The 25,108-nt window shown below is 42.1% G+C and overlaps 1 protein-coding gene across 2 annotated transcripts; it reads left to right on the forward strand.

Moving 5' to 3' along the window:
* Positions 1-1,931: 1,931 nt before the first annotated feature.
* Positions 1,932-23,664, forward strand: LOC110533467 (polymerase delta-interacting protein 2). Of its 2 annotated transcripts, none has more exons than XM_021617700.3 (11): positions 1,932-2,204; positions 11,735-11,810; positions 12,058-12,152; positions 13,742-13,844; positions 14,399-14,474; positions 14,569-14,676; positions 14,816-14,952; positions 15,818-15,844; positions 16,276-16,401; positions 16,534-16,613; positions 17,569-19,802. In XM_021617700.3, the coding sequence occupies exons 1-11, from the start codon at positions 2,035-2,037 to the stop codon at positions 17,696-17,698; spliced, it is 1,128 nt and encodes a 375-aa protein (XP_021473375.1). In that variant the 5' UTR covers positions 1,932-2,034; the 3' UTR covers positions 17,699-19,802. The 2 variants fall into 2 exon arrangements, with proteins under 2 accessions (XP_021473375.1, XP_021473376.1); XM_021617701.3 differs by lacking the exon at positions 17,569-19,802 and adding an exon at positions 20,708-23,664 and having other exon boundaries at positions 1,941-2,204.
* The last annotated feature ends 1,444 nt before the right edge of the window (positions 23,665-25,108 follow it).

A 25,108-nucleotide genomic window follows, 5' to 3' on the forward strand; every position in this document is an offset into this window, starting at 1 on the left:
ATTATTCGAATTGTAATTCATACCAAATATGAAAATGGGTGATGGACATTCACAAATTAATACATACCATACTCAATGGGGTGTAGCGGATTTACGTACCGAATAATACGAAATGCTCTGATACCAGGTTGAGCCTACTCAGGGTTAAAGCTGCAAGTTTCCCAAAGGCTAAAACCGGGAGGGTTTAGGTGGACAGACAAGTCACATGGACAGCTAGGACAAAGCCTCAGCACCGCAATACTGGTCGACCAAACTGTGTATCGCCCAGGTTGGTACACTGTCACAAGTAATTAAAACATGGACAAAAAAAACAAAACAAGTGGGGGGACAGCAGAGCACCCAGATGGAGAAGTATACTTCTGCAATACACTAACATAGAGCTCTTACCAAGCTAACTCTCTCTGGAAGGAACCAAGTAAAAGAAGAGGTGGAAGTAGTGCCGAGGCAGCTTTTTAACGGAGTCAGCCACAGCACTACATGGGACTAATCTGGAAATCCTTATTCGGAATGTATCCTGCCACGCAAAAGATACCATATGAAGTGATCCAATATAATGCTACATAATGGTGCAGGAGGGGGGAGTGGTGGAAAGATGGCAGAAGTGGATGAACAGGTCGAATCAAGCTGTGCGTTGAGCAAAGTTGGTGAAGACGAATGTACTGAATGGACAGTAGTATCGAAAACTGGAACAAAAGTATAGTATCAAAAACTGGAACAAAAACGAAATTGTCTAAAATTGGAGTGTATGTTCCTCCTTTGGTCGCCTTTCCTTCCAGTTCTCTGCTGCCAATGACTGGAACGAACTGCAAAACTCACTGAAGCTGGAGACTCATATCTCCCTCATTAGCTTTAAGCACCAGCTGTCAGAGCAGCTCACAGATCACTGCACCTGTACATAGCCCATCTGTAAACAGCCCATCTATCTACCTCATCCCCATACTGTATTTATTTATCTTGCTCCTTTGCACCCCAGTATACTTTCTACTTTCACATCCATCTTCTGCACATCTACCATTCCAGTGTTTAATTGCTATATTGTAATTACTTCGCCACCATGGCCTATTTATTTCCTTACCTCCCTTATCTTACCTAATTTGCACTCACTGTATATAGACTTTTTGGTTTTATTTTTTTCTACTGTATTATTGACTGTATGTTTTGTTAATTCCATGTGTAACTCTGTGTTGTTGTATGTGTCAAATTGCTATGCTTTATCCTGGCCAGGTCACAGTTGCAAATGAGAACTTGTTCTCAACTAGCCTACCTGGTTAAATAAAGGTGAAATAAAAATAAATTTAAAAAAACTTGGTTCTGGCCTTTAGGGAGTTTTTCCTAGCCACCGTGCTTCTACACCTGCATTGCTTGCTGTTTGGGGTTTTAGGCTGGGTTTCTGTACAGCACTTTGAGATATCAGCTGATGTAAGAAGGGCTTTATAAATAAATTTGATTTGAGCATTGGGCCAGTAACTGAAAGGTTGCTAGATCGAATCCCAGAGCTGACAAGGTAAACATCTGTCATTCTGCCCCTGAACAAGGCAGTTAACCCACTGTTCCCCAGTAGGCTGTCATTGTAAATAAGAATTTGTTCTTAATTAACTGACATGCCTACTTAAATAAATAAATATATTATAATAAATACATAGTAAATATATATGTTTGCTGCCAGGCAAAAGATGGATTTTGTGGTGTTCATTGCCACAGTTATAAACTGTATGGCAGAAATCTAAGAAACTGGACATTATTGTGGCTTTTTGCGACTTGCAAGGGGCACTGGAGCTGGAAGACCAAGACTCAGGTGCCCCTTGAGCCTGTTTTATTTTAGAATGTATTTTTCAGAAAAGTTGTTTGATTTCTTTTCTTTCTTTTTAATTTTTTTTTTAAATATATTTGGTAATCCTGTACAGTAGGTGGCGGAATGCACATTAAATTGAGAGATCGCCAATATACCATCGAAGAAGAAGAATGCTATAAACCAAAAATACTGTGTAGGCGCGTGTGGTGTCCAGGCCATTGCAAATGCTAATCTAAACAAAGATGGCGGCCTGTGTCATTCGTCGGACCTTGCTGTCCACGGTTAATAAATATAATAGAAAACACGCCATCAGTGTACTAAATGTCGATTTAAACAGTAGACAAACTCCGAATATGAAGCGTTTATCATGTAGCTTGTTCAACGTCCAACAGAAACGGTTGATGTCGTCAAGGTAAGTTAGATATTAGCTAGTTAACTCGCTACGGCTGGTAGCTCACGTTTGTTAGCTAACTAATTTAGCCTGACCGATTAGCAGTTAGCTGTAACAGTTGTTACTGTCCTGCGTCTGTGCTAAAACAAAACCACCAAAAGCTGGGTATAGTACCCTTTCATTAATAGCATTGTTAGCTAGCTAGTTACTTGTTTTTAGCCAGCTAACGTTAGATCGGTAGGTTAACTAGTTAGCTGGTTAGCGAACCAGTGTTTTGACTACAGAATCTACTGCACGTCAAGGTCAAGTTCCCAATTACTGTCATTGCATCCTTTGTATCATAGTAACTTCGTTAATTACAATACTTGCCTGGAAACCCGACGTTGAATGGCATTGGATTCTACTTCGGGTAGAAATTAACGTTTGAATCAGGAAGGTGTCCTCTCACGACCTCTACAAGCCAGCATGTTAAATACAATTATATTTTAATGTACTTTATCGGTTGTCCGTGCGGTTGGTCCTTTTGGCTGTAAAAATGTGAGGCAGTATATCCACAGGAAAGTATAATTACGTTTCAAAGCGCTGGTTGTGTTTTCAGATTTCTATGACCTGAAGTATGTGAGGACGAAGAAAATAAATAAATTCAGGACTTGTCCGCATACTTGCTGAGCTCGTGCACGGGTTTTTGGTTCTTTGCATGCGTCAGGTGATAGTAATCGGAATGCACTACCAGCGCTTTTTTTATTTTATAATTGTACCTTTTATTTAACTAGGCAAGTCAGTTAAGAACGAATTCTTATTTACAATGGCGGAACAGTGAGTTAACTGCCTTGTTCAGGGGCACAACGACAGATTTTTATCTTGTCAGCTCATGGGTTTGATCTAGCAACATTTTGGTTACTGGTCCAACGCTCTAACCACTAGGCTACATATACTTCCCTGTGGATATATTGTCTCATGCCTCCTGCCAAAAGGACCAACCGCAAAACAACCGGTAAAGAATGTAAAAATTTAAGTGTATTCAACATTCTGGTTTGTAGAGGTCGTCAAAGGAAACTTTCCTGATTCAAACACATATGTGCCAATGTCAACATCTGGTCATCTGGCCAATGGCAAGAATCGGGTCATAAACAAGTTATTTAGCACCAGGTTCCCCACAAACATGCGGTGCGCATCAGGAGAGGGGCTGTAACTAATCCAGCTGCACCCCAACCCCATCACGAACAACTCTACTCACCTGCCAAAAGAGGCAGGCTATCCCTGGCCAACCGAAGATCTGCGGCGCTATGGCATCATTACATTTAGGGGTATTTTGACTTAGAGGTGTTAAGTCATAATCCCACAGATGGTAGCTTCGCACTATTGGCTCCTCAAATACATAACAGCTAGCAATCTAACTGTTAGTCCTTGATCAGGATGCTTTTTTCCATTACACAAGTCTTTGAATTAAGGTGTTTTTTGATGCTGCACATTAACACGCATTGCCTGCTGTACTGGGTCATAGCGTTTTGGCACACAAGGGGTCGCTAAAAACTCAAGGAAAGCCCATTGGGCCTCAAGTACCAGAATGCTAACAAAATTAGCACAAACTAATGCTGGTAACAAATGAAAATGAACAAACTAATTGCAAAGGCAGGCAAATCCAGCTCATAAAGTTATACAAACATAACTAGTAGCTACCAAATGTCATTTTCAACCAGTGTGGACATTTACAAGAAAATGTGAATGAGGGAAATTGTGTAAATGAGAAGTTGTGGTACATGCTTTTCTGAAGGAAGAGCAACATATGTACATGGAGCAGAGGGAAAATAAACACTTGTACTAAGCACGGGAAAAATGGAAACTGTACAGAACTCATCCAGAACTCTTTGACTTCTGTCAGAAAGCGGTTATAAGATATCTGATGGCTAACATGTAGTAAGTAGTGGATTGCATACAAGTGTAACTTCCATCACCTCATGTGCATCGCACAGATTCCCGATACATATTTCTATTTACAAACAAGCACGTATCTGGCTCAACTGTTCTGGGGAACTATGGTAAGCTTCATAATGTGACAAGTGAAATGAAGAACGCAATCTGCTTTATCTCCTAACGTATTGCACAAGTTGACTGCAGGTAATAAATTAAAAAGTAGCAAAAAATATTCACATTTGTTAACTTCAAATAAATAGTTTTGACAGTATTGAAAAACCATCCCATGGATTTTTACAAATACCCCCGTATATGGTATACTAGTATGCATCAAATTGTTTGCATAGACGGCTTGACAGAAATGGTAGCAGAAGGTGAATGGTGAACTTTTGTTGCACACACATCCACATTATGTTGTGTACCATTTTGCGCAATGACTCTGTCGGTGTGTTCAAGGTGTAAGGACCTTTGATATACCTTTTTTATAGGGTTGGGATTACGATTGGTCTAATAGTTCTGTAACTAGTATTACAGTACTATATCCCTAATCCATTCGCCCAAACACAGTCATAGACTTGTGGGCCGGATGTAACATTTGACTCTACTGTCATGTCATTCTAATAGGAAAAAGCGGACTTGATGGAAACTCTGTCCATTGGTCCTGCGTTTCTCACCTTAGTTCTAGCCTTCCCATCAGCAATGCTGAGTGCAGGCTGAACCAATTTAGAAGGCATACTCACTGATTTCTCAGTGTAACCCGCCACACTAAATCCATAGGCAAAGCCAATGATTTGCGGGCAGACATTAGAAAATAGGTCATACTAATCTGACTCGGCAGATAGTTGATACCTCAATATTCCATCAAATTTAGTGACCGGTCTAATAGTAAAGTAACACTAGTTACAGTACTATTTCCCTCATCACGCAGCCCCAACACAGTGATAGACTGGTGGGCAGTCAAGACATTCCCTACTGTACTGACAGTGTCAAACAGAGGTCATGTCAAACGTCTCTCTCCTTGAAAAAAGAGCAGACCTAATGGGAACCCCGCCCAATAGCCCTGCATCCTTAACTCAAGTTCTCCATTCAGCAACGCTGAGTACAGAAAGAGCTAGACGACATGTCTAACAGGTAGAATTTGATAAAAGGAGACGATGACGACCACGACGCCGCTGCACAAATATCCTCTACCCGTGTTCCTCTGAAAAGGACCGTAGACGCTGCTACTCCACGGGTGGAGTGGGCTCTTATGCCCTGAGGCAATGGCCACCTTGCCACCTCATAAGCCGTCTCAATGCCTTCGCAAAGCCAATGAGACAGCGGTCTACCAAGTGTACTAGCACCGTGACACCCAAACAGCTGAGGCGTCGACCTAATCATCGCCGTGCTCTGCACTTAGCACGCCAAGGTGCGCACCAGGCACAGGCGAAGCCTCTCTCTCTGCTCTGTGTGGAGGAGGAGGAGGAGGAGGAGAAGGCCCACAGCTTAACGGTCTGTGACCTATATGAGCTCTTGATAACCTTCGGCATTAATGCCGGATTAGGATGTAACACCGCTCTGTTCAGATCACCATTAATGGCAAGGCAGTCGGGTCTCGTCAAAAGAGCACACAAATCACTGATGCGCTTGGCCGTAGTCAAAGCAAGCAACAGTGCCTGTTACTCAGGCCCAGAAGCTAGGATATGCATGTACTTGGTAGCATTGGATAGAAAATACTCTGAAGTTTCTAAAAACTGTTAAAATAATGTCTGTGACTATAACAGTACTGATATGGCAGGCGAAAACCCGAGGACAATCCATCCAGGAAGTGGATTTTTTTTTGATGTGAGTGGTTTTTCCATTGTAATTGGTAAGTGTTGCTGTGGAGCGTCTCGCAGAGCGCCTCGAGTACCAAAGTTAAATCCCACTGGGGCAGCATGGCTCTAGGCATTGGCCTAAGTCGCTGCGTTTTCAATAGAAACCGTTTCCCTAGAGGGTGACAAGACGGTGTCTCTGCCAAACCCTCATGACAAGCTGAAATCGCTGCCGCGAACACCTTAATGGTGGTGGGTGAGCGCTGCTTGTCAAACATGAACTGTAGAGCGAGTTTCTCTTGTGACAAAGTCTATTGGAATCCATTCTTTACTCGAGAAACATGTTGTCTCCTCAATAGCACGAAAGTGCTGTTTGAATGAATGCTTACGAGCGTGCTGCTGCCTACCACCGCTCAGTCAGACTGCTATATCAAATCATAGTCTTATATTATAATAAGCACAGAAATACGAGACTTTGGTGATTTAATATGGTCGAATCCGGAAACTATAATTTCGAAAACAAAACGTTTATTATTTCAGTGAATTACGGAACTGTTCGGTATTTCATCTAACGGGGGGCATCCCTAAGTCTAAATATTCTTGTTACGTTGCACAACCTTCAATGTTATGTCATAATTGCGTAAAATTCTGGAAAATTAGTTCGCAATGAGCCAGGCAGCCCAAACTGTTGCATATACCCTGACTCTGCGTGCAATGAACGCAAGAGAAATGACAACATTTCACCTGGTTAATATTGCCTGCTAAACTGGATTAGTAGTTATAACTAGTGATTATGATTGTTTTTTTTATAAGATAAGTTTAATGCTAGCTAGCAATTTACCTTGGCTTCTACTGCATTCGCGTAACAGGCAGGCTACTCGTGGAGTGCAATGGTTAGAGCGTTGGACTAGTTAACTATACTGTTGCAAGATTGGAACCCCTGAGCTGACAAGGTGAAAATCTGTAGTTCTGCACCTGAACAAGGCAGTTAACCCCACCGTTCCTAGGCCGTCATTGAAAATAAGAATGTGTTCTTAACTGACTTGCCTAGTTCAATAAAGGTATTTAAAAAAATTAAATAAAAAGGAAATCGGCGCCCCAAAATACTCGATTTCCGATTGTTATGAAAACTTGAAATCGGCCCTATTTAATCGGTCGACCTCTAGTATAAACCAGGTCTACTGGGTAACCCACTGCGTGCTACATCTATTCAATTATGGCATTCTACGATTTGTGTTCATTTGCATCACTGTTAATTACATACTTTTATTTTGAAGGCTAACTGCAAAGTCCACTATTGTGGCTAATCCTTATTGTGGGTAGCTTCACATAGATGGGTCCAACCACCATTCTTCAAATAAGAACTGTCTTGTGAATTAGGTTTATTTTACTCGATGACAACTAAGCTGTATAGTTAGCTAGCTAACTATAGCTACTGTAACAGATTGTCATTTTGCTATGTTTTTGGGGAAGAACATTTGTAACGGAGCAGCTAGATAGCTTTTTTTATGACCAGCACTGTATATGCGCAAGACAGCAATACCAGCATCATAGCATACGTATCGTTGTGACATGAAATACGAGTGATGGTGTAATAAATACGTAAAAAATGTATGAACGCATTAAATTGCAGTGCAGTCATATTCAGGTCCTGATTGGTCATCAAGCTTATTTGACACGTCAAAGGGAAAGGGGGATACCTAGTCGGCGTTATTTGACGTGTCTTTTTTGACACGCAAAGACGCGTTCCATAGCCATGAGTGTACAAAACATCAGGAACACCTGCTCTTTCCATGAGACTGACCAGGTGGAAGCTATGATCCCTTATTGATGTCACTTGTTAAATCCACTTCAATCAGCGCAGATGAAGGATTTTTCAGCCTTGAGACATGGACTGTGTATGTGTGCCATTCGAAGGGTGAATGGGCAAGACGTGCCTTTTTGAACGGGGTATGGTAGTAGGTGCCAGGAGCACAGGTTTGTGTTAAGAACTGCGTTGCTGCCGGGTTTTTCACGCTCTACAGTTTCTCGTGTGTCTCATGAATGGTGTACCACCTAAAGGACAACCTGCCAACAACACCACTCTGGAAGCATTGGAGTCAACATGGGTAAGCAGCATCCCTGTGGAATGCTTTCGACACCTTGTAGAGACCATGCCCCGATGAATTGTGGCTGTTCTGAGGGCAAAAGGGGGTGCAACTCAATATTAGGAAGGAGTTCCTAATGTTTTGTTCACTAGGTGTATGTGCAAGTCAGGTAGATAGAACGTTTAGGCAACACTGATGAAATGAGACAATGATTGACACAATATTACAGTTTTCCACTGTTGATGGGAGCCCAAAAGTTAGGCCACACCAGTAACCTTGTCAATGCAATAAGGTGTGAGCTTCTTTGGACCAATGCCAGTACCTTGAAAGCAAGCTGTTTTTTTTTGTTTTTTTTTGGATCATTGTCAGGGCAGCAATGCACACATACTATCTCTAGTCACCTTTAGTCTTCAGGTTTACGTAACTACTCAGAACAAAAATATAAACGCAACATGTAAAAGTGTTGGTTTCATGAGCTGAAATGAAAGATCCCTGAAATGTGTCTGCATCCCTGTTAGTGAGCATTTCTTCTTTGCCAATACAAACATCCACCTGACAGGTGTGGCATTTTTTTACATTTATTTTTATTTCACCTTTATTTAACCAGGTAGGTAAGTTGAGAACAAGTTCTCATTTACAATTGCGACCTGGCCAAGATAAAGCAAAGCAGTTCGACGCATACAACAACACATGGAGTAAAACAAATATACAGTAGAAAAACAAGTCTATATACAATGTGAGCAAATGAGGTGAGATAAGGGAGGTAAAGGCAAAAAAAAAAAGTAAATACAATATAGCAAGTAAAACACTGGAATGGTAGATTTGCAGTGGAAGAATGTGCAAAGTAGAGAGATAATGGGGTGCAAAATATATACAGTAGGGGGAGAGGTAGTTTGTGCTAAATTATAGATGGGCTATGTACAGGTGCAGTAATCTGTGAGCTGCTCTGACAGCTGGTGCTTAAAGCTAGTGAGGGAGATAAGTGTTTCCAGTTTCAGAGATTTTTGTAGTTCGTTCCAGTCATTGGCAGCAGAGAACTGGAAGCTGGGAGGTGTTCTTATTCTCCATGGACTTTAGTGTCCCAGGACTTTTGAGTTTGTGTTGCAGGAAGCAAATTTCTGCTTGATAAACTAGCATTGGCTTTTCTAACTGCCTGTGTATATTGGGGGGCTGTTCGATGCTAATGCGGAACGCCATAGGATGTTTTTGTGTTGGTTAAGGGCAGTTAGGTCTGGGGAGAACCAAGGGCAAAATCTGTTCCTGGTTCTACATTTCTTGAATGGGGCATGCTTATTTAAGATGGTGAGGAAGGCATTTTTTTTAAAATAACCAGGCATCCTCTACTGACGGGATGGGGTCAATATCCTTCCAGGATACCCCGGCCAGGTCGATTAGAAAGGCCTGCTCGCTGAAGTGTTTCAGGGACCGTTTGACAGTGATGAGTGGAGGTCGTTTGACCGATGACCCATTAGGGATGCAGGCAATGAGGAAGTGATTGCTGAGGTCTTGGTTGAAAACAGCAGAGGTGTATTTAGAGGGCAAGTTGGTTAGGATGATACCGTGTTTACTGCTTTGGGGTGGTACCTGGTAGGTTCATTGATCATTCGTGTGAGATTGAGGGCATCAAGCTTAGATTGTAGGATGGCTGGGGTGTTAACTTCTTATGGTATAGGGGACGCTTGCATCCCAGTTGGGGAAAAAAAACAGGGAAAATGCAGCGCGGCAAATTCAAATAATGATATAAAATCAAACATTCATTAAATCACACATGTAAGATACTCAATTAAAGTTACACTCGTGAATCCAGCCAATATGTCATATTTAAAAGCTTTTCGGCGAAAGCATTAAGAAGCTATTATCTGATGATAGCACAATGTCAATAAAGAAGGTAGCATATTTCAAACCTGCAGGCGCTACACAAAACGCTGAAATAAAATATAAAACATGCATTACCTTTGACGAGCTTCTTTTGTTGGCACTCCAATATGTACTATAAACATCACAATTGGTCCTTTTTTTTCTCGATTAATTCCGTCCATATATGCCCAAAATGTCCATTTTATAAAGTGCGTTTGAGCCAGAAAAAAACAGCTTACAAAAACACAACGTCACTACAAAACATTTCAAAAGTTGCCTATAAACTTTGCCAAAATATTTCAAACTACTTTTGTAATACAACTTTAGGTATTTTTAAACGTTAATAATCGATCAAATTGTAGATGGGGCAATCTGTATTCAAAACAGCAAGTAAACAAACCATGCTCCTTTTTACGTCTTGTACAACTCTCAATAGTGTAACGGGGGGGGGGGGGGCAAATCAGTTCACATATGCTGTCCAGAGCACAGCTGGGGGCAGAGGGAGGTCTTTAGCAGGCGGCAAAGGTTAGACTTCTTTTTTAGAGTGGTGGATTTTTAAAAGTAGAAGTTCAAATTGTTTGGGTACAGACCTGGGTAATAGGACAGAACTCTGCAGGCTATATCTGCAGTAGATTGCAACAATGCCCCATTTGGCTGTTCTATCTTGTCTGAAAATGTTGTAGTTAGGGATGAAGATTTCAGGGCCTGCATTAAACACATAGAATTTAAATTCAATCATTGTATTTTTTATTTATTTAACTAGGCAAATCAGTTAAGAACATTATTTTATATATATGGCTGGGTTGTGTATCGGAGGACTATATATATATATATATATATATATACTTTTTAAAAAAATTTTACCCCTTTTTCTCTCCAATTTCGTGGTATCCAATTGTTTAGTAGCTACTATCTTGTCTCATTGCTACAACTCCCATACGGGCTCGGGAGAGACTAAGGTTGAAAGTCATGCGTCCTCCGATACACAACCCAACCAAGCCGCACTGCTTCTTAACACAGCGCGCATCCAACCCGGAAGCCAGCCGCACCAATGTGTCGGAGGAAACACAGTGCACCTGGCAACCTTGGTTAGCGCGCACTGCGCCCGGCCTGCCACAGGAGTCGCTGGTGCGCGATGAGACAAGGATAACCCTACCGGCCTAACCCGGACGACGCTAGGCCAATTGTGCGTCGCCCCACGGACCTCCCGGTCGCGGCCGGTTACGACGATAAGAGCATTCTTATTTACAATGACTGCATACCCTAGCCAAACCCTAACCCGGACGACGCTGGTCCAATTGTGCGCCTCCCTATGGGACTCCCAAACACGTCCGGTTGTGATACAGCCTGGAATCGAACCAGGGTCTGTAGTGACTCTTCTAGCACTGAGATTCAGTGCCTTGGACCGCTGCGTCACTCGGGTATTGGCATGGAGCATAGCCAGATAACATACAGTAGGTCAACTCATATTCTGTTCATCATATGTTTCTTTAGACCTGACTAAAATAATGGATTTGAGATGGAGTATATCAAATTGATTTATTATACTATATGCAGCGAGTATTCCTGGAGATGCTAAACGTGTTTGTTAATTAACGGTCAATTACGGTGAGACTGGCAGTCTTTTTGCATGACAATAACCGTCTGACACAATGTAATGTCTGCCTCAGCCCTACTTGAGTCTACTTATTTTATTGTTCTCCACTCCACTGGTTTTAGTGACATGTTACCCTATGCAATGAACAAATCACGCCTGCAATTAAGACACTGTCAACAACTTGATCAATAATTGGCTGAGGGAGTTACATGGATAACTTTGGAAGGACAAGTCATGACATAAGTCAGTGTCTGTCTTATAACTTGTTCTTCTCCTAACGTCTTGATTTGCTTTGTCCTACAGGCCAGAGGGGAAGGTGCTGGAGACAGTAGGAGTGTTTGAGGCTCCCAAACAGCAGGGGAAATATGAAACAGGACAGGTGAGAGGGTCTCCAACCACAACTTGATATTTCACTCCACATTAGAGACTAACAATTTTACATGGGGTTTCCCCAGGGATCTGCCTTAGTGCCATAGCAATAAAATTACTAATTATATAGCTAATTCAATTTCTATGATAAGCAAAATACTGTGCCAACCTGGCAGGGTTTTCTATTTAATCAACTGTTATACTCACTGCCAAGCTATTCCACACACAGCCTTAAGTTTGTCTGCCTCTCTCCCCAGTTATTCTTGCACAGTGTGTTTGGCTACAGAGGGATCGTGCTCTTCCCCTGGCACGCCCGCCTCTACGACCGCGACGTCATTCCTGCGACGGAGAGGTGATGACACCACCTCACACGGTCACCCATGTCTCCGCAACACCTGTCTGCTTAGCGTGCTTTCCACTGTCTGGAATACCACCATATTCCCTATATAGAGCACTACTTTTGTAGTCCACTAGACCTACAGTGGGGCAAAAAAGTATTTAGTCAGCCACCAATTGTGCAAGTTCTCCCACTTAAAAAGATGAGAGGCCTGTAATTTTCATCATAGGTACACTTCAACTATGACAGACAAAATGAGGGAAAAAAATCCAGAAAATCACATTGTAGGATTTTTAATGAATTTATTTGCAAATTATGGTGGAAAATAAGTATTTCTTATTTAAGAGGCTCCTCTGTCCTCCACTCGTTACCTGTATTAATGGCACCTGTTTGAACTTGTTATCAGTATAAAAGACACCTGTCCACAACCTCAAACATTCACACTCCAAACTCCACTATGGCCAAGACCAAAGAGCTGTCAAAGGACACCAGAAACAAAATTGTAGACCTGCACCAGGCTGGGAAGACTAAGCAGCTTGGTTTGAAGAAATCAGCTGTGGGAGCAATTATTAGGAAATGGAAGAAATACAAGACCACTGATAATCTCCCTTGATCTGGGGCTCCATGCAAGATCTCACCCCGTGGGGTCAAAATGATCACAAGAACGGTGTGCAAAAATCCCAGAATCACACGGGGGGACCTAGTGAATGACCTGCAGAGAGCTGGGACCAAAGTAACAAAGCCTACCATCGGTAACACACTACGCCGCCAGGGACTCAAATCCTGCAGTGCCAGACGTGTCCCCCTGCTTAAGCCAGTACATGTCCAGGCCAGTCTGAAGTTTGCTAGAGAGCATTTGGATGATTCAGAAGAAGATTGGGAGAAAGTCATATGGTCAGATGAAATCAAAATATAACTTTTTGGTAAAAACTCAACTCGTCGTGTTTGGAGGACAAAGAATGCTGAGTTGCATCCAAAGAACAACATACCTACTGTGAAGCATGGGGGTGGAAACATCGTGCTTTGGGGCTGTTTTTCTGCAAAGGGACCAGGACGACTGGAGGGAGTTGAAAGTCTGTGTTGCCCAGCAACAGCCCCAAAACATCACTGCTCTAGAGATCTGCATGGAGGAATGGGCGAAAATACCAGCAACAGTGTGTGAAAACCTTGTGAAGACTTACAGAAAACGTTTGACCTGTGTCATTGCCAACAAAGGGTATATAACAAAGTATTGAGAAACTTTTGTTATTGACCAAATACTTATTTTCCACCATAATTTGCAAATTTAATTAATAAAAAATCCTTCAATGTGATTTTCTGGATTTTTTTTTTCTCATTTTGTCTGTCATAGTTGAAGTGTACCTATGATGAAAATTACAGGCCTCATATTTTTAAGTGGGAGAACTTGCACAATTGGTGGCTGACTAAATACTTTTTTGCCCCACTGTATATAATGAGTAGGGTGCTATATCCGATGTAGCCATAAGATCCAAACATGTCACAGGCAGTTTGTAATGGAAATGGATTGGTTTGGAAGTGGTCTAGCTCTCGTTGACTGGTTATTCTTCATTGACACCTTTCCTCTGCTTGCTTTCTGCCCCCAGCAAGCCTACGGAACCCCCTGGGGCACACCGGTCCAAAGAGGTGAAAGGGAAAACTCACACATACTATCAGGTTCTGATAGACACCAGGGACTGTCCCCACATTGTGAGTATCTGACCCAAAGGTTGTCAACTACCTCCACTGGTACTCTGACTTGGTTCTGCATTGTCTGTTAGGGATGGGAATTGCCAGGGACCTCATGATGTGATATTATCGTTCTATATGTATTGTGATTTGGTGTTCCAAACATATTGCTCACTACATGTCTGCTGCAGAGAGATGAGGGAGCATGAGAAAACAAGTTTTTATCAGTTAGGGAAATTAAAATGCTGTAAACACGTTGGCTCACTATTTAAAGAGCTAGAGAAGAAGCTATAGAATTTAAAAAATACTTGCATTTTGGCCCAGGTACACCTGACTAGTGCAAACAATACTACTTACATTTTTTTTCTCTTCTTATAGATACTTGGAATCTCAAATCAATTTCGTAGAAAAATAATATTGAGACGTGTAACGAGATTCCCCCCATCACTATTGTCTAAATCACACACCGCAAAATTATGGTAACTTTCCCCAAAACTCCTAGGTTTTCCACAAACCCTGGTTCTTCTGATTTTGCAACCCTAATTGTCTCCTTATAAATGGTCTGTGTCGGTCAGTCTCAGAGATCACAGACTGAGGCGGTGACGTTTCTGGCCAATCACGATGACAGCAGGGCGCTTTATGCCATTCCAGGTGAGTCAGATGTATTTTAAGTGTTGCTAATACTTAGTTACTGTCGCACAAAGGAATTAATGCCCTGAGCTAACTCTTGTTCTCACTCTCTCAGGGCTGGACTATGTGAGTCATGAAGACATCCTGCCCTACAACTCCACAGACCAGGTCCCCATTCAGCATGAGCTGTTTGAGCGTTTCCTCCAGTTCAATGCCTCCAAAGGTACTACAAACCAAAAGTCTTTTTGGGTGTATTCAGTCAGTTAGCCAGTAAACGTAATGCGTATGTATGAATGAGAACTTGTTGGCAGGTAAATCCCAAAGTTTAAAATGTGACCGTTGCGCTGTGACCCGTTCTCCAGTTCCCCCATTCATACCACGAGACACGCTGCAGGCGTGGCAGGAGAAGAACCACCCATGGTTGGAGCTGTCGGACGTGCACCGCGAGACCACGGAGAACATCCGCGTTACTGTTATTCCCTTCTACATGGGCATGAGGGTACGCCCCCACACCACTTCTCTAAGGGAATAAAGAATCAGGGTCACGTTTTGTGGAAGAAATTTAATGAATAGAGCTGACGTGATTCCCTTTCTAGATGTCAGAGGCATGTTGTTCTACATAACATACAGTGAGCTCCAAAGTATTGGGACAGTTCATTTTTTTGTTTTGGCTCTTCTCTAGCACTTTGGATTTGAAATTATGTGATGACTATGAGATTAAAGTGAAGACCTTTTAGGGTATTTTAATCCATAGCAGGTCAACTGTTTAGAAATTACAACTATTTTTGTACATAGTCCCGCCATTTTAGGGGAACAAATGAATTGGAACAAATGCACTTGTGTGTATTAAAGTAGTAACAAGTTTAGTATTTGGTCCCATATTCCTTGAACCCAATGATTACATCAAGCTTGTGACTCTACAAACTTGTTGGCGACATTGGTTTATTTTGGGTGTTTCAGATTATTTAGTTCCCAATAGAAATTAATGGTAAATAACATTGTCATTTTGGAGTCACTTTTATTGTAAATAAGAATACAATATTTCTATGATACCATGATTACGAATACTACTGAATGAATGATGAGTGAGTGAGAAAGACCATGTACAAAAAGGGCTGTAATTTCTTAACTGTTCACCCGATATGGATGAAAATACCCCCAAATTAAAGCTGACAGTCTGCACTTTAACCTCAACGTCATTGTATAATTTGGCGTACAGAGTCAAAACAACGTGTAACTGTCCCAATACTTTTAGAGCTCCCTGTATTTCTATCTGGTTCCACAACTCCGCCCTGCTGAATGTGCCCCAGTCATGATTAGAAACTGTTTGTACTTTTGCTTATGTATGTCATTTTCTCTGTCAGGAAGCCCAGAATTCCCACGTATATTGGGTAAGTCAAAGAAGCTGCCACTGATGACTGTAGCCTAGCGACTGTTGTTACTGTGTGCTAGCAAACTGTCAGATATGAGGAAACAATTATATTCACTTCAGTCCATTTCACGGTGTTCTTTAGGCTAAAAACAGTGATATTTGGGTGGTGCTGTCATTATTTTTTAGAATCTCTGAATCTAGCTACAATTTTAGCCATACAAGCTAGCTTCCCATTCCCATAGAAACCGCCGATTGTGCCGACGTACCTGCATACTACTGTAGTCAGTGTGCATCCAAAATGCCATGCTATTCTTTTTGGAGTGCACTACTTTGACCAGAGCCTCATGGGCCCTGGTAAAAAGTAGTGCACTACATAGGAAATAGGGTGGCATTTCAGACGCGCCCAGAGTGGTTTCCGTTGGCTCACTGCTCGGTGTGTGTGTGAGACAGTGGCGGTACTGTATCCGTCTGGAGAACATGGGGGAGGAGGTGGTGCAACTGAGGGAGAGACACTGGAGGATCTTCAGCCTCTCAGGCACTTTGGAGACGGTCCGTGGCAGAGGAGTGGTGGGACGGGTGAGTCTCGGCAGCTTTCAATTCATCTTTCCTGATTCCTCACATCCTCTCCTTTTCAAAATCTATTGGAGAAGGTCAAAAAAAGTGTGGTAAAGACTTGTCTACCAAATGATACCCCCTCACTGTGTGTAGGAGCCAGTGTTGTCTGAAGAGCAGCCTGCCTTCCAGTACAGCAGTCACGTCTCACTGCAGGCACCCAGCGGGCACATGTGGTGAGTCTTGCAAAGAAATGCACACACGCACTGTGAAACACCTGCCCATTGTCAAAAAGTAGACACTTTGTACCAGCAGAACACGAATGGCAGAATGTCACACAAGTGGTGACCATGTTTTGTTCCTCCTGGTCCAAGTAACCTACTATGATGGCAGGGTTTATTTCCACCCTAATATGAATACTAGCCTAATCAACATAATAGACAATATGTGCCATATAGCAAACATCACGCAGAATTGTAAAATGGTTCATTAGGTGCCAAACAGAAGAAAAATGTACTGAAAGTACCTCAACTTTCACCCTATCTGGACTATGCAATGCCAGATTCCCCCAATGTTACCCGAATTCTGCAAACCTAGTAGAGACTAGTATGGTTGAGCTTTAGCAACACGTAGTTCGGACTCTTGTCTATATGGAAACTGACATTGGCTACTGCATTGTGTGTGTGTGTGAGGGCTATCTCTCTTTTCAATCATCCTAATATGGAATTTCAAGTATGGGTCTGAGCTCCAATGAACAAACACACTTTGTTTGTGGTTAATACGCTCTGAAAACTTCCTCAAGTTTTCTGACTCGTGATATCGGGCAATTTATTTACCTAATTTGGCCAGGTTTGCCCACTCTGTGCCAGGTCTGTTGTATTAGTCGATGAGGGACACGCTGTGCGTGTGTATATATGTAAGTAAATTGCTATGTTTGTGTAGCATACTGTAGAAGCATGGAAATTGTCAGTGGAAACAGTAGTAGTCAAATTACCCTAGTCATAGTAGAAGCTGAAGTAGGCTAATTGTAGGAGCAGTAGTAGTTGAAGTAGAATACTTGGGAAGCTAGTAGTAAAAAATGAGTCATAGCAGTACTACTGTAGGACTCTGGACTGGGCAGCGGCTGGGCTGGGCAGGGCAGAAGGGGCTCGGACTCTGACGGTGCCTGTCGTTGTCTTTTGACCCCTGCAGGGGTTCCTATCGGCTCGAGAGGCCCAACGGCACCTTCTTCGATGTCCGCATCCCTCCCTTTTCCCTCGAAAGCAAGAAAGACGATACACCCAACGGCTTCCTGCCCGGCCCTTTCACCTCACTGGCCTGAGTGATGCCATGCCATCCTCAAGTGCCCCACTGCTCCACCCACACTCATATCACCCTCTTCAAAGCCTGCCCCTGTCCTGCTCACCACCCATTCTCTTCTCTACATAGGCTGTACCACCTAATCAACAACTGTAGCCCCTCCTTCCCACACAAATGCACTAGACTCTTGGATCGATGTCAAGACTAAGTCATTGGGAAGTGTGAATGTGACTCTATGCCAAACCTTGCAGAGAGCCCTGTGGAGCTAAGCATTGTGTACATACCCGGGGACTACCTTGTCTGCACTACATCTACAGTGGCACTTCAATAGTGACCTTTGCTTTGGTAGCACATGGCAGTGTGGCCAAGACAAGTGCAGACTGTGGTTCTCTAATGAAAAGTAGTCTACCCAACATTTAGTCAGTCACCTAGATGAGTCAATACTCTTAAATTGCTTCCTTTTCTCCTCCAGTCTCCTGCCCTTCAGTACAACTCCTATGACTTAAAGAGCTAGGTTTCTGCCATCCTGTTTTTCACCAGTCATATGCAGGGCAGGCTCAGCAGTGGATGAGGAAAGGAAACCATCAGACTATTCTGACTTTTGCATCTATTCCAGAATGATAAGACTTTTAGACACTTGAAACCATTAGGCCTAATACTGTTAGACTATTTTTAACTAGGCCAGTGCCGGTTTGACTGTGAAAAGGACAAACAGAGTAGAAGCTCAGGCTGAGAGGAACACAAACATGGTATTCAGTATCCTACTGAGCGACCCGTTCTGTTTTTGGATCATCTCTTTACATTTCCAATGGTACGTTAGTTTAAAAGAAAATGTTATTTGAGTCTGTGCTCTGACACGTTTCCTAAGACATTTTAAGTCCATTTCTCACCAAGCCATAGTGAATCAATAAGTATAACTCATTGTGAATGAAACACTATCTATTATGTTTTGTCCGTCAACAACATACTGTGTGTGTACACAAATGAAGAAGAGCAGTTGACTGTTTGCAATGAGGAACATAAGTATAGTGTTTTATTTGAACATCATAGCACCTATAATAGTCTGTTGCTTAACATCTTCCTAAACACCGCTCATAGTAGAGACCTACTTCCTAAAAGAACTGAGGTGACTACATAATCTGTGTTTTCAACTCCCTGTCAGTGCTGTATTTATCAGGACCTCAACCCTCTAACACAGAGGCAGCAAAGCTGTGACGTAGTACACGCCTACTAATTATAATCATGCTGCTTTGTTTATCACATGAGCTGTTAAAGGGGAAGTTCAGTATTTTACAACTTAATGTTAAATGGTTCCTCACCCTGAAAGTATGCTGCATGACCCTATCGCTTCCATTTTTGTGTTGGCTGTTTAAAGAATTTAACCAGGGATTATAGTTTCTCCTGGGCCAGAGACTACTTTCAAGATTTAACATTAAGTTGTAAAATATTGTACATCCCCTTTTAATGATGGAATCCGCATTAGGGGTAACAGCCCACTGTCTGCCCCAGCACCTTTCTTTGTTTTGTTGATGAAACGGAGGTGAGGTGCGTCAAACTGTTTGTTCATTTGTAGTAACTTTTTTGTTGTAATACCCAAAACAAATGTGGCAGATTCACTATTAAGGATTCCCGCTTTAATTTGTGCTGCTATGATATGATCACAGCTAATTCACTGCTGATCAAATAGCCAGTCACTAATCATAGATGCTCAATTACTAGATTGTTCAATCAATGGCAGACATTTGAAGTTGTTGTCAATGTGTTACTGTATATCTAGTAATTTCATGGTGATTTAAGTATTCATGCTCATCTTTTTGGCACTTTCCTGTTTCTCCAGTAAAGGCAAGGCACTGCCACACAGTGACCACAACTGAGGTCACACGTGTATATTTCTTAATGTTAATTTATACTTTAGCGTGTGTGTATATATGTGTATATATAAACAATTTTATGTGACGGAATCAGTTTTGTATAGCATTAATGTGGCTGAAGTGACACTGATTAGTCAATGCATTTGAATGGAAATGTCAAATTTGTGTTACTGTGACTGGCTAAATGAATCAGTGACTGGATTTGTGGACTTCAGTTTGGGAATCCTAAATAAACGCTTCTGTGAATCATTGAAATTGTTCCGTCCATCACTATCTGAGTGTACTCCCATTTTAATTTGCATGCATTAGGGGCGGACTGGGACCACAAATCAGGCATTTCTGATAGTCATTATTTTATTGCGGACCATTTGGAGCCAGTATCTGAAAAGGGACAGGAGCCAAATGCTCATTCTGTGCAAAAATCATAATGTTAATTAACAGGCAGATGGGCCCGGCTGCCACTTTTGCTCATTTTACAAATGTTTTCCCCAAAAATTAGACCTGCTCACTTTTGTCTACTATTTTTCATTTGTTCTGCATTACACCCACTAGCAGGTCCTGATGTGAGGATCGCACTGTGGCCAAAACAGTTGATAACACTCAACTTAATAATTATTATTTTTATATTGAATGATCAACAGCATTTTTGACTCAGGATTCACACATGGAAACATGCTTTGTTGGCACTGGCAGAATAGATCCCTTTTAGCTTTTCGGTGAGATGTTACTGCCAGCATGCTGTGCTAGATACTGTATTTCTGTGGCTAGTGGCAACAGTGGTACAGGCTACTACAGTCTAGTACAGGGATGGGCAATTCCAGTCCTCGAGGGCCTGATTGGTGTCAGTTTTGTCCCAGCTAACACACCTGACTCCAATAATCACCTAATCATGATCTTCAGTTTAGAATGAAATGTGCAATCAGCTGTGTTTGCTAGCGATGGAGGAAAGTGACATCAATCAGGCCCTCGAGGACTGGAGTTACCCACCCTTGGTCTAGTACCTCAGCAAAACTTTTCATAGCACAGGGACTGAAGCCATTTCCCCTGAGTGAGTGGGCGAAAGAGAATGCTCTGCCATATCCTTGTTGAATTTAATTGTTTTTTGAATTTAAAAAAAAAAAATTCTGCGCCTGCTGATTGGTATTTTCCGCCTTCTGCAGGGGGACTTTTACTTGCCAACGGGCTCATGGCGGCGCCATGTTCGAGGTGGCCATCCCCTCCTTCTCCCTGGAGAGCCACGGCCGTAGGGACAGCCCCTACTCCTTCCTCTTCTGAGAGAGGGGCGGAAAGAGAGACTGTATGCTGGGAGAGATGACTGCTACATAGGCTGCCAATACTGGCTCCTCTTCTTTATGGTGGAAATGGTCCCCCCCCCCCCCACATTTGTATTTTATCTCTTCTCCTCAGGGACTTTATTTACGCTTTCACCTTTAAGGCAATCCTTTATGCATGCAACCAGAGGTCTGATATTAGACAAGTTACACACCTCACACTGAGGTTGTGTAAAGCGGTTAAAGACATGCGGTGGCACATTGGCGACTAAGTATTTTAATTGTTTTGTACCTCACACTTTGGGCTGGATGTCTCAATGTGTAGGTCATCCTTGTATAATCAATGCACAGAATTACTGTCTTACCTCAATTAGCCACGAAATCCTGAGTTTGAAAGAGCTGATCTTCCAGAAAAACATTTTCCCCCACGTGGGCCAGCTCCCTAACAATTTGAGTTCTAGCCAATGAGCTTCAGCCCCTCGCCAGAGTGTTGCTATTTGAGTGACAGCTAGCAAGATGGACATACAGCCGAGCGTGAGGGAGCAAAGACGACGTGCACATGGTGCCTTCAGAAAGTATTCACACCCCTTGACTTTATTTAACTAGGCAAGTCAGTTTAAAACTTAAAATGATGGCCAAACCCAGATGGTGCTGGGCCAATTGTGCACCGCCCTATGGGACACCCAATCACGGCCGGCTGTGATACAGCCTGGATTTGAACCAGGGACTAGTGACGTCTCTTGCCCTGAGATGCAGTGCCTTAAACCGCTATGCCACTCAGTACAGAGATGGGGTAGTCATTTACACTGAAATTTGTTCAAAGATTTTACTGAGTGACAGTTCATTTAAAGGAAATCAGTCAATTGAAATGAATGTATTAGGCCCTAATCTATGGATTTCACATGACTGGGAATACACATTGGTTGTGCAAACCCACAGTTCCATCAGCTGTCTGGGTGGCAGGTCTCAGATGATCCTGCTGGTGAAGAAGCCGGATGTGGAGGTCCTGGGCTGGCGTGGTTATTCGTGGTCTGCAGTTGTGAGGCCAGTTGGACGTAATGCCAAATTCTCTAAAATGACGGAGTCAGTTTATGGTAGAGAAATTCTGGAAACGGGTCTGGTGGATATTCCTGCTGTCAGCATGGAAATTGCATGGGTAACAACTGCACATTTTAGTGTGTTATTGGCCCCAGCACAAGGTGCACCAATGATCATGCTGCTTAATCAGCTTCTTGATGTGCAACACCAGTCAGGTGGATGGATTGTCTTGGCAACGGAGAAATGCCCACTAACCGGTATGTAAACGACATTTGAGAGAGAGACGCTTTTTCTGCATATGGAAATTATCTGGGATCTTTTATTTCAGCTCATGAAACATGGGACCAACAATTTTACATGTTGCATTTATATTGTTGTTTCGGTATAAAAATTGTGTTAAGCACAGAGTGAGTCTTGTAACTTATCATGTGACTTGTTAAGCACATCCTGAACTTATGTAGGCATAACATAACAAGGGTTGAATACTTATTGACTCAAGACATTTCAGCTTTTCATAAAAAAATATGTAATTCCACTTTGACATTGTGTGTAGGTCAGTGACACAATCTCAGTTTAATCAAAACAAATTCGGTCTGTAAAACAATGTGGAGAAAGTCTAGGGCTGTGACTACTTTCTGAAGACGCTGTTATATACGCGTGTTACCTTATTATACGCTACTACTCAGACACTTTTTAAAATGATGATTAGAATTCATGGTTTTCATTTAAAAGATTCATACCACACTTTTTTTGTTTTAACACTCAAATCACTTCTACTTAGCTCTGTTTACATTTATCTAGCATATATGAAAGTTTTTTTATTTTTTATCTTTTCAACTATTTTATTTCATGTATTTTAACAGTAAAAATATATTTCTTGCTCAGTGATATTAAAGCTGGAGTTCTTAATAGTGAAACTGTCACATCTGCCTGATATTACAACAAAGTTACTGCAAACAGCCTCACCTCTCCGGACATCATTGCACGTGCAATAGAACACTACTGTATGTAGTGCTGATTTTTTTTAGTTATTATTACGATGCACGACTCTCCCCCAGCTCTGCTTCGTCAACAAAACAATGGCCTTGGGTCGGACAGTGGTGCTGTTTCACCATACTGTGAATTCTATCTTTAAGATGGTTAAGAACCAATGGAAAGAAATCATGGGTTTGAGAACTATAGCTGTTTTAAAATTGTATGTGATGTTTGCAGCATGGGAGTGCATGTGGCTGCATCCTGTTACATGGGAAATTGCCTCTTCACTTTGAATGTCATCAGGGATAATTAATTGACCGTGCTGACAGTCTGTATTAGGTAATAGTTATCTCGGAAAATATTCGGAATCATCCGTGAGCGCTGGCCTCCGGACAACTTTTCGTACATCTGCCCACAAGAAATTAAGAATTAGTCTGAATATTTTAAAGGGTCACAATGAGAAAACATTACATGATGTTATCAAGTACCCAGAGCACTTATAAACTTAACTAGTGTTTTAAATAGACATTTGTTCTTATGACTTGGGTGATGTGGGCAGTTTGACTACCCTCCTAGGTTACAGCTTGTAGGGTATGCGACTGGTTCAAAGCCTCCAGTACGCTCACACCATTTTGATCTGGTAACTGTTGTACACTGCAGTGTAACAGACAAATATTAGATGCCTTTTAAAAACTGGTGTTATGTATTTATTTTCATATTGTGAACAGATGACATGGCATGTGAAACTTGGCCCTATTTCTCCTTCACGCTATATACAGGATAGCTCAATGGGATTTATAGCAATTCTGTAACTAATAAACATGTCAAAGTGACTTCATATCTGGTTGTCCTTTTTGTCCGTAAGTCTCGACATACTACTGTGATGGCCAGTTACTGAAGAATTTGTCCAATGGCCTGTCATAGTAATTGTGTATAAATGTTGTTTGTGTTTGATAAAATGCAGACCTGATTTTAACTCTGAAGTGGGTTTTTTCAGGATCTCGTCACGGTATCTCTGGGCATTCATTTTTACTATTTTCTACGTTGTGGAATAATAGTGAAGATGTCAAAATTATGAAATACAGTGGGGCAAAAAAGTATTTAGTCAGCCACCAATTGTGCAAGTTCTCCCACTTAAAAAGATGAGGCCTGTAATTTATCATAGGTACACTTCAACTATGACAGACAAAATGAGAAAAAAAATCCAGAAAATCACATTGTAGGATTTTTAATGAATTTATTTGCAAATTATGGTGAAAAATAAGTATTTGGTCAATAACAAAAGTTTATCTCAATACTTTGTTATATACCCTTTGTTGCCAATGACACAGGTCAAACGTTTTCTGTAAGTCTTCACAAGGTTTTCACACACTGTTGCTTGTATTTTGGCCCATTCCTCCATGCAGATCTCCTCTAGAGCAGTGATGTTTTGGGGCTGTTGCTGGGCAACACAGACTTTCAACTCCCTCCAAAGATTTTCTATGGGATTGAGATCTGGAGACTGGCTAGGCAACTCCAGGACCTTGAAATGCTTCTTACGAAGCCACTCCTTCGTTGCCCGGGCGGTGTGTTTGGGATCATTGTCATGCTGAAAGACCCAGCCACGTTTCATCTTCAATGCCCTTGCTGATGGAAGGAGGTTTTCACTCAAAATCTCACGATACATGGCCCCATTCATTCTTTCCTTTACGCGGATCAGTCTTCCTGGTCCCTTTGCAGAAAAACAGCCCCAAAGCATGATGTTTCCATCCCCATGCTTCACAGTAGGTATGGTGTTCTTTGGATGCAACTCAGCATTCTTTGTCCTCCAAACACGACGAGTTGAGTTTTTACCAAAAAGTTATATTTTGGTTTCATCTGACCATATGACATTCTCCCAATCTTCTTCTGGATCATCCAAATGCTCTTTAGCAAACTTCAGACGGGCCTGGACATGTACTGGCTTAAGCAGGGGGACACGTCAGGCACTGCAGGATTTGAGTCCCTGGCGGCGTACTGTTACTGATGGTAGGCTTTGTTACTTTGGTCCCAGCTCTCTGCAGGTCATTCACTAGGTCCCCCCGTGTGGTTCTGGGATTTTTGCTCATTTTGCTCTTGCGTGGAGCCCCAGATCGAGGGAGATTATCAGTGGTCTTGTATGTCTTCCATTTCCTAACAATTGCTCCCACAGTTGATTTCTTCAAACCAAGCTGCTTACCTATTGCAGATTCAGTCTTCCCAGCCTGGTGCAGGTCTACAATTTTGTGTCTGGTGTCCTTTGACAGCTCTTTGGTCTTG

This window comes from Oncorhynchus mykiss, chromosome 10 (genome assembly GCF_057628025.1).
Source record: "Oncorhynchus mykiss isolate SJ-2025 chromosome 10, ASM5762802v1, whole genome shotgun sequence".
In the NCBI taxonomy this organism is placed as follows: domain Eukaryota; kingdom Metazoa; phylum Chordata; class Actinopteri; order Salmoniformes; family Salmonidae; genus Oncorhynchus; species Oncorhynchus mykiss.